Source organism: Xenopus laevis, chromosome 6L (assembly GCF_017654675.1).
Source record: "Xenopus laevis strain J_2021 chromosome 6L, Xenopus_laevis_v10.1, whole genome shotgun sequence".
NCBI lineage: Eukaryota > Metazoa > Chordata > Amphibia > Anura > Pipidae > Xenopus > Xenopus laevis.
The window spans coordinates 28,806,456-28,816,997 of NC_054381.1; the positions used below are offsets into that span (position 1 = coordinate 28,806,456).

General features: G+C 37.8%; 1 protein-coding gene across 4 annotated transcripts in view; it reads right to left on the reverse strand.

Moving 5' to 3' along the window:
- Window positions 1-10,542, reverse strand: part of adam22.L (ADAM metallopeptidase domain 22 L homeolog) — a 128,490-nt gene that overhangs the window by 25,134 nt on the left and 92,814 nt on the right. For 3 of the 4 annotated variants that reach the window (XM_018266305.2, XM_018266306.2, XM_041565290.1), the window contains 8 exons: window positions 9,340-9,409; window positions 6,209-6,279; window positions 5,778-5,852; window positions 5,298-5,369; window positions 4,772-4,938; window positions 3,969-4,053; window positions 3,531-3,621; window positions 1,385-1,436 (listed from right to left, as the gene is read on the reverse strand). In XM_018266305.2, coding sequence (XP_018121794.1) covers window positions 1,385-1,436; window positions 3,531-3,621; window positions 3,969-4,053; window positions 4,772-4,938; window positions 5,298-5,369; window positions 5,778-5,852; window positions 6,209-6,279; window positions 9,340-9,409 — 683 coding nt within the window. 4 annotated transcript variants of the gene reach the window in all.

A 10,542-nucleotide genomic window follows, 5' to 3' on the forward strand; every position in this document is an offset into this window, starting at 1 on the left:
AATTTTCTCTTATAAGGGTATGCTTAGACTGTAGCAAATGGAAATTTTAATGCAATAAAAGTCTACGGGTGAGTCAACTTTATGTTTACACTTCTTTTCTGTACTACTTCAGATCCACGTAGCACAGAAAAGAGGTATGTAAATCTGAAGATATCAATATTTTTTATTGAGCAGTAACCACAGGATAAAAGAAATGATCAGGCCTATAGTTATTTTTTTGTACTTGGGTGTTAATTTCCTACATTGAAGTGATTGTCTCTACTTCCTATGACCGTGGGAGTCTGTGGCTATAATTCTTATATAGACTGAGAAACGGAGCATTAATCTCACAGGACTCAAAGCCTAACATGCATTATTGTCAGTGATAATTATGACCCAGATTTTCACTTCCATGATTCATGTATATGTCCGTAACTGTTAGCTCAAGAATGAGGGGATATAAGAGGCGACCCAACAAAGCGCAGCAATCATCACATAGGGGTTATTTACTAAAACTCAGATTTTTTTTGGTCTGGCTTTTTGGGGCAAAAACACTCGAATTTTACATGATTTATTATACCCTGATGCTGCAAAAAGGCAGAATCCGAAAATCAGATATCTCTAAATCAATGGGAGATGTTCCCATCCCAATTTGAAGATACGGTGATTTGTGCTGGGTTTAGCCAAATAATCCCAAAAATGTGGGATTTTCACGCAAAACCCCCCAAAAAATTGAACGATTCATGAGAAAATTGTGGAAAAATCGTGAAAAAAAAAATTGTGGAAAAATTGAAACAATGAGATAAAATCGGCTTTTAGTAAATAACCCTTTATATATCCCTTTAGAACACTGATCCCCAACCAGTGGCTCAAGAGCAGAATGTTTCTCACCAACCCCATGGCTCCCAGTGGCCTCAACACAGGTACTTATTTTTGAATTCCTGGCTTGGAGGCAAGTTTTGCCTGCATAAAAACCAGGTGAACTGTCAAAGAGAGTCTCCTGCAGGCTGCCAGTCCACATAGTGGTTACCAAATAGCCAATCACAGGCCTTATTTAGTACCCCAGGGACTTTATTTTATGCTTATGTTGCTCCCCAACTCTTTTTACAATTGAATGTGATTCACTGGTAAAAAAGGTTGGAGACCTCTCTTTAAGACGAGCAATATGACAAAGCTTGGCTTAAAGCATTTCGTAGTTCAAAAACCACTTCATCAGAAGCTAGCTCTGCACTAGCACTGTATATAAGCACTCTAGATTTCCCATTACATTGATGGGTGCTGTGGTATTTTAGTTAAGTCAAGAAAGAAATGTTCACATTTTGTCAGTTCTAACATTACATTGGCAATAAGCACTATTTTAGAAATGGAATGAAATTCCCTAGCAGTAATGAATGGTTGCCCCTACCCAATATCTCCCATGATGCATCCAGACCACGTATCCTCGCACTTGCATTCACCTGTAACAGAAAGCACAATATCCCGTTATATATACACCCTGAAAGTGCATTACACATACAAACAGAAAACATGTTTATCTGATGTAGAAATATGAAGTAAACATGTACAGGGAGTGCAATTGGCCAAAAATTCATAACTGTAACATTAAACTTCAGGGTAGGATTTCGTTATTTTTAAGGTTAAAAGACCAAACTTTTAAATTGTTCTTAATTGGGATTAATCAGATTTGGCTAGATTCCATGTATAACCTGCTAAACATTTTCTAGGGTTCATTTACCAAGGGGCTGGGATGGTAAAGGTCTCAAAATCTTAACCATACACAATGCTTATGCCGATCCCTGGCAGGGCCATAGCTATCATGAATAAGGTCAGAACCGTGTTTCAGGTGTTACTTCACTAGGGGTACCTGGTAAGTTTAAGATATTTTTTTTTTCAAACCAGGTGTCAGGAAGCTAGGAGCACCCATACTGGTGTGGTGAACAGTGCACTTTACCTTGTACCATTATTGGAACAGTCAGTTAAAGGTGCAGAGTGAATCTTGCTAGAGTGCAAGAGAGTACTTTTTACATAAAAGTACAGCACTCCCCATAGCCTCTGTACCCACATGCCCACCTTCTTGCTCCTCAAAAATGATTCAAGCAAGAGGTATGCATGTGGATATGTATGTGCTCACCAGCACACTATTTACAATCAAGGACAACTCTCTCTGCTTCTAGAACTGGGAACAAAGATTTGCAGCTGACATTTTTTTGCCCCTCTTCAGTAAATGGCTCCTAAAGTCTAGAAGTTAGGTTCAATTAACAGCAGTCCAAGATTTGGAGAATTTCTTTGTTTCACAGTTTATAACCACTAATTAGTTTGATCATCTTTAAAATGCTACCCCCAAAAAAATGGTTTACCTCCAAAATGCCTTAAAGGGTTGGTTCACCAACTGCAAATTGTCTCAGAATATCACTCTCTGCATCATACTAAAAGTTAACCCAAAGGTCATCCACTCTGTAGTTTCTAAATTATTATCCCGTTCTGAGTCACTTTAATAAAGTGCAGGCCATGCTGAGATAGCTCTACTGCATGCCCTCTGTCCCCAAAACTACATATGGGGGCCCTTCATCACACATTTTAACTGTACAGCTGTATTATAATAAGTAAACAAAGTTATACAGTCTCTGACCTGTTAGCAAGTATGGAAATATTTTTTTAAAAATGTGAATTATTTGATTAAACTTTGGTCTTCCTGTAATTTTGAGCATTCTAGATAAACTCATTTTTAAACCAATAAGTGGGGTGCAATGAGGGTGTGACCACAAAATTTATATAGACAAATACAAGAGATCCTCTGCACTTAACCCATTATCAATATATTAAGGACATTGAGACATTTTCCCCCATATGCAATAAAAGGCACTAAATTTGCCCAGGAGCAGTAACCCTTAGCAACCAATAAGATGTTTGCTTTTAAACAGGTGACCAGTAAATGCCACCTGCTGATTGGTTACTGCCCCTGGGCAAACTAAGTGCATTTTATTATATAACCCCATTGGTGCCTTAAAGGAGGTATATATAAATACACAAGTAAACCCTCAAAGTAATGCTGCTCTGAGTACTCTGTCAAAAGAAACACCACATTTCTTTCCTTCTACTGTGTATACATGGGCTTCTGTATCAGACTTCCTTCCTTCATCTTAAACCTCCAGGGTTAGAGATTGAGCATGTTCTATTTGCTCCTCTCCCCCTCTCTCCTCCCCTCCCTGCTGTAATCTGAGCTAAGAGCTATGAGCGAGCAGCGAGAGACTCAGGCAGGAAGTGATGCCACAGCAAGCTAATATGGCAGCTGCTATCCTAAACAAACAGAGACAGTGTCTAGAGCTGTTTACTCAGGTATGGAAAAGCATTCTAAATAATAAAAATGGTGTTCTAGCTTGCACTGTTGTGGCTAATCTGTTGGCAATAAACTGCCTTGGTATCTTTCCTTCTCCTTATTTTAAGTGTAAGGCATTTTTAGTAGCTTAAGGCACAAAATGTCTCAATGTCCTTAATATATTGATAATGGGTTGAGTGCAGAGGACCTCTTGAAAGGATTTACCCATACGTACCACTTAACAACTTCTTCTTGTCTGAGAATATTCCGAGGTTATGAGCCAGAGACTGAGCCAAAGTAACGGCCATTACATCCGGTTTTCCAAACTTGAAGGAAATCAAAAGGCAAAGTTAAGTAGACAGGTGATCATTTCCCAAATAGCCTCGGTACAAACATGCCCATATAAAATGTTGGTTATCGTATTTCCATATCAACACAACACAGAAACATAGCAATTTACTAAGCAGTTTGCAAGGCAGAGATTGGCAGACAGATAGCAGGTTGACTGCAACTTTTTTATTGCAGGTTTAGGTAAAAACATATTGTAGATGGCTAAAACTATGCTGCAAATGTTAACATTTGATTCCAACCAAATGTATCTGAAATAACTTTAACCATTGGATCAGAGTATCAATTGTCAGAGTCAGAGTATCAATTGTGCAATATTACATACCTCATTCACACCTCCTCCTTTTAACAGTGAGCACACTCCACCAATATACGCAGCACCACTGCGGCTACTCTCAAACTGACTTCCCCTTTAAAATAAAATAAAAAAGGTATTACATACACTACTAGGCAGAGAACAAAACAAGCACATTGAAACATATATAAACTGTGGCTAGTATATCAGAAACACAGTAATACACAGTATACAGACAAATATACACAGAACCATGTTTCAAAACAAAATACCACAAGTGAAAAAAGGAATGGTTTTATTGGTTATGCCAGTGCTGGGTAATCAATAGGTAAATCAGACAGGTGTACAGACAACAGAAAGGGGGTTATTTACTAAACCTCAATTTTTTCTGGTCAAGGTTTATTGAGCAAAAACTCTAATTTTTAGAGGGAAAAAAAACCTCAATTTTTTTTTACGAAGCTGCTAAAAGTCAGAATCTGAAAATCCGCCATCTCAAACCTGCCCAAGTCATGTTGAAGTCAACTGCACAGGTCCCTTTTACAATTTGAATATTTTGTACTTTGCGCTGGGTTTCATCCGATAATCTGAAAAAAATCGAGCAAAAAATCGTAGGATTCCAGTTTTCGATCAATCCCATGTCCCAACCCGATTATTTTGAGTTATTTTATTGATAAATAATATAAAATCGTGGATGGGAGTTTTGTCAAGCTTGGTTTAATAAAAAGATTAGATAAATTCGAGTTGTAGTAAATAACCTCCAAAGTGTAAAAAAAAAAACATAGTACAGTATATAAATACAAGATATTAAAGAAGGCCAATCATTTTTTACGTACGAAAAGAGGTGGACAGCATCACTTTTATCTTTGATGAAATCCCGTCTGTATTTCATGAATTCCTTCAAAGTTAGCAATGGATTTTCAGAGATGCTGAACTTGTTATCAGTTGCCCAGGTTTCCATGGCCACCAGCACTATCCTTGTGTTTAACTGCTCCTTGTATATCTAATACACCACAAAAAGAGACCATGACAATGGTAGGTTTTGATAAAGGAGTGTGCTATTAATTAGCGATGCACCAAATCCACTATTTTGGATTCGGCCAAACCCCCGAATCATTTGTGAAGGATACGGCCAAATACCGAACCGAATCCGAACCCTAATTTGCATATTGCATATTCAAATTAGGGGCGGGAAGGGAAAAACATTTTTTACTTCCTTGTTTTGTGACAAAAAGTCACACGATTTCCCTCTCCGCCCCTAATTTGCATATGCAAATTAGGATTCGCCGGGCAGAAGGATGTATGTATATAAATGACCCCTATTGTTTTCTCTGCACAGATATGAAAGCCGTTTATACTCACTAAATCTGCCATGTTCACAACGGATTTGGCATAGCTGTTTGTGTGACCAACTGATAAACGGTGCTTTTTATACTGAAAGAAGAAAAACAATTAAAATACTGAGAAAAAACTATATGATTACAGTAACATAACATTAAAAACTGTATATATCCTATTTGGTACAAACAGAAATCAGAAAAACAAATGTTCATATATTACCAGTATAATATTCTATGTATTATCTACTAAAATGAAAATATTCATATAAATCATATGGGTACAGTCAGGCTATCATTTTGCCCCCCTCCTCCCAGCTCCCCTTTACCTGCCCTAGGTTCAACTCTGAGTTGCCTATAAGGTAATCATCCTCTGTAGCTTACTGCTACAACTACCAAAGGGATAGATGACAGGTACATGCACTCTACAACATATCTATAACTGTTTTTAAAAGAAAAGGGACCTGACGGAAGCAAACGGTATTTCCAAGATGGAATACTGTACCATTAAATGGTCATTAACGATCATAAGCTCAACATATTTGGTCTCATCTTCGACATTGCGAGGATACCGCCGTGTCTGCAATAAGAAGAGGATAAAAAGATGATAAAATGAATGGACTAGTATCTACATTCTATGTGAACCAGCTGAATGTCGGATAATAAAAGGTGATTATGTTCCATGTAAACCGCAATTACTAAGATATTATAAAAACAGAAAGAAAACTGGATGCTTTGCCAATTGTGTTTTAAATTACTACATGCTGATTGCTATGGGTTACTACACAATAGCAAACTTTCCACCTTTTACTACAGTACATCCTATATTGACTGCAACATGTCAAAAGTTCTAGCTGTATTACTAGTTTTTCAGGTGATCTGTAACACCTGCAACAAAGAATCTTACAGGTTAGTCCAGGAAAGTGTGGTACTTACCTGCCTTTTTTTCCTTTGGCTTCTAGTCTGTTGGCTTAGCCTTACTGAAGTGTCATTTAGTGCCCAGAATTCTAAACAAGAAAAGATTATATAGATTATACAGCAACCATTCCAGTGTTTTCTAAGCGTATCTGAATTTCCTGCATCACAGCAGAAGTATTGTATCTTGTTTGAATCGTGTGCTATTCCTGGTTATGGATACATTATCTCTAGTGATACCCGTCCTCTGCCATACCTAACTCAACCTGACCCACTGTACTGTCATCACTTGTATGCCCACACCCAACCCACCCAACTGTGATGTCCGTGAATGAGGCTAGGCGGGTAAAATTCTATAAATGAAAGTGGCGGAAGGGGTGCAGTCAAGAAAGGCATATCAGAAGGGTACTGGAACTGACATCATAGGTGGGGATGGTTTTGGCACAATTAGGCCCACTACCCACCTGCAACCTGCTGAAGTAAGTAAGTAATTTGGAGGTCCAAATCAACAGAAACTAATTACTTCTGATCTCTACTTAAGCATGTCATAAATGCCATGATTTACCCTGGTAGTTTGAACAATTTTGAGCATTTTTTATGACCATCTGGGAATGCATGGAAAATTGGGAGGCCATTTCGGCATCATATCATACAATTGTGAAGAAAAAAAAAAAGAACATTGGTCAGCATAAAAAAAGTAAATAGAAGCTGCAGCTTCCCTTCACTTCCTGCTTCCTCTTAAACAAATGAATAATAGAAATATCAAATAAGACAAATTGCTGGTCCCAACGTATAAATTCAAAAGTTGTATCGCTGTGAATTCCTAGGAGCCTGTGTCACACTCCCAAAGGTATAGGATAAAGTCAAATTGTTGGAATAAACAGCTTCAAAGCAGTATTTTCAAACTGCATGTGTTTTTTTTATTAGCAGTGCAACACACTACATGTTTCGGGTGAAACCCTTTTTCAAGAGCTGTTTATTTCAACAATTTGACTTTATCCTAATAGAAATATCAACACATGTATGGCCCTTTTAAAATATCCATCCTATTGGCCCACAAGCCCATCAATCTGGTACTGTACAGGTCAACCCAGTTACAGCCACCTTTAGACTGCTGTCCTATCCTAGAGACCCCAGATTTCAGATGTAACCATAGGTGCTGTTTGTTATCATTCTTCTGCCACTATATATAAGAACTGACCCACAAGTTTATAAATTCTGCCAGAGCAATACAGCCCTGACTAATTCCTACAGAAGATTTTAGCGAAGTGGCACAACTGCACTTAGCCAGCATCATTTATCATTAGATCCAATCTGGGTGCAAGAATATATTTCATATATATAATATACCTTTTTTTAAATAAAAGGTGATAGGGAAATAAATAAGATTATAAAGGAGAACTAAACCCCCCCACACTATTAAGAAAAGCCTCACCCACTAACCTAGATAGTCCCCCCTCCCTGCTTCCTCCCCAAAGCGTACATTATTCCAAAATGTTTCCCTGAATATCATGCTCAAGTATCCATGCAAAGTATTGCAGGGGAGCTCATGGGTACCATCTTCAGCATCTTCGGATCCTCTTCCTTCCCTTCAGCAATTTCAGGAACTTATCATCGCATGCACAGTTGTGTATAGCAGTATGATTCCAACTGTGCATGCGGCAAATAGCTCAGTGTCGGCATCTGTTACAGAAGAAGACCGAAGATGCGGAAGATGGTGAAAAGTGAACGTAAAGTGGAAAGAAGAGACAATTAGAGAAATATACGAGATATCATATATTTATAAAATAACGAGAAATCATATAAAACAGAGGACAAAATCATCTGGGAAATCAAACAGAAATTGTCATTAGAAAGTGTCTGATTTTCTAAATATATTTCACTTACAGATGTGCTGTAGGCCACATAAACCCCTTCCTTAGACAGGCACATCACCAACTGTACCCAATGAATTAAGACAGAGCTCCAATGATTCCCTTAGACCTGGCAAGGCTTGTAGTTAGGGTTGCCATTTCACCCCTTATAAATCAAACATATATATCCACATTCAGAATGTCTTAACAATTAATTTAGTTGTATACCGCAAAAGCTACACAAAAACCAGTGCAGTCTGCGGTATGAATCACAATGAACTGCTAATTTATCATGCAGAATAGAATAGCGACTAGAAGAAGCACACTGTGCTGGTGTATCTAGGATGGATGAAAATCTTCATAGTCACACTGTGCTGGTGGTTTTCTGTACTTAAGTCCTTATATACAAAACTAGTGCCTTAGACAAGGACTTTATGGTACTGGTATTCAATAACTATGTATGAGTAAGGGAAAGCACAGGCTGCATTTGACATTGCCTTGACTTTTGCAGAAATGGTGGGGGATTTGCCCACAGAGAGAGATGCACTCCAATCACATCAGGTGAGATTAGCAATTGTTGCAGACTGCCCTTCAGATTACAAAACATTTATTTACAATGGGAAAATAGTACCCACTGCAACCAGCAGTTGGCTGTGTTAAGTCAGATGCATATTAGAAAATGAAAGCGTAGATTTGATTATGGATATCTGCGTAGGAACAAAATTTTCCAGTTTTAGTAAATACGTTCAAGATACCCATGTAGTTAAGCACCAGTGCAACATAGAGATATTTCTGATAATAAGTATACAGTTTGCTCTATGTATATGCCAAGCACATTTGGACATATTAGCATCAATATTTTATTTAGTTTGAAAGAAAATCATTTGGCTTGAGTCATTATTTAGGTCAGTAACAATCTGCAAAGTGACATATCCACAATGATCATTAGTGAGTCTGGCCCATTGTGTAATGTTTAAGTAATTAGAATTGCGCTGGAAGTCATTTTGAAAAAGTTGCAGCAATTTTTCTGCCTGCATTGGGTGAATGTATGCCAGGGTACTTATGCGTCATTCTACTTCATTCCAGTCATGGGATCCTAGTTCTACATAGATATTTATATTTATGTATATTTATGTCCCTTTATACAAGGTGCTGAGCAATATCTCGTCTATATAATCCATGTAGGCATCCATGCAGTCGAAGATGGCGTCCTGAAGGGGCAGAGGGTCCTATGGGGTTGTCAAAATCTCCTGTAAGAAATGACAATTTAAACTAATGGGTAAAATGCCAGAAACTTACCAGATGGCAGCTCATCCAGAGGAAATTCAAGTACTTTTGATTTATATACAGAATGGAACTGATAGTCCTCCTAGGAAATAAAAGAAGTTCAAAAATCAGTGGCTAAGTTATATACAAAACTGAATGCAGCCACAAGTTGTAGGATAGCGATACAAATGTCTAAATTCTTAAATATGCCCAAAAAGGATCATCATTATTTTAATTAAATTGGTTTAGTTGATATTTCTGGGACATACACTAAACTAAAGCTCACCTGCTCCCCAACTCGCAGGGATCTTTGAACAGCAAGCAGCCATTGGGGATGCTGGGAACTGCAGCAACTGTGTGTAAGGGATGGTATTTCCCCATATCAATCTGTTGATTTGTGCTTAAAATGGTAATACTGTAGCTGGCCAATCAGTTCTAACAGCAGACTGGTTGCTATGGGTTAGTATCCCAGAATAATATTGCATTCATTTTCTGAATATCTTTCTCTCCCTGAGAGCTGCAGTGTAACTGACTTGGTTTATTGTAACCTGAATCATCAGCATATGGGGAGATGTTTATCATATTGCTTGTGCTGGAGTCCTTCTGGCAGAAAGTACCTCTTATATGCGTGCCCTATTTATCAAGCCAAGACTGATTATATTACACTCACTGCCAGCAATTCCTTTAAAAACCTTAATAAGCCTTTGATTTAATGCAGGCATAACCCTTCTCAGTGTTTTTTTTTTTTAAATGGGGTTATGTGGTCAATGTAAAAAAAAAAAACTTTGCCCCCCCCCATGAATTAAAGGGGTTTTTCACCTTCCAACACTTTTTTTTTTAGTTTGGTTGGTTTCAGGTAGTTCACAAGAAATAAATAATTTTTTCAGTTACTTTCTATGTGTGACAATTTCTCTAATATTGAAGTTAAAAGTTTCATTTTTCACCTTCTTATCTCTTTCTAAAGCAGCTCTGAAAACAACTGAACTAAAAAATGTGTTTGGAAGGTGAACAATCACTTTAAATTGCATTTTTTCCTCTGGCCAGTGATGGTTTTTAGAAAAGAAAAGGAACCAGCATGAGGAAAGCACTAAAATCACCAAACCAAGATCTTTCCAGTCATTCCATGCTTGGGCTTGTACATCCGCAAAGAGTACGTTGGAAAGGTTACAAAAAGGCTGTTTGTTTTCTTTCTAAAAGGAGCACCAACTCAGGGGGAGAAACGAATGTGGGTTTCAT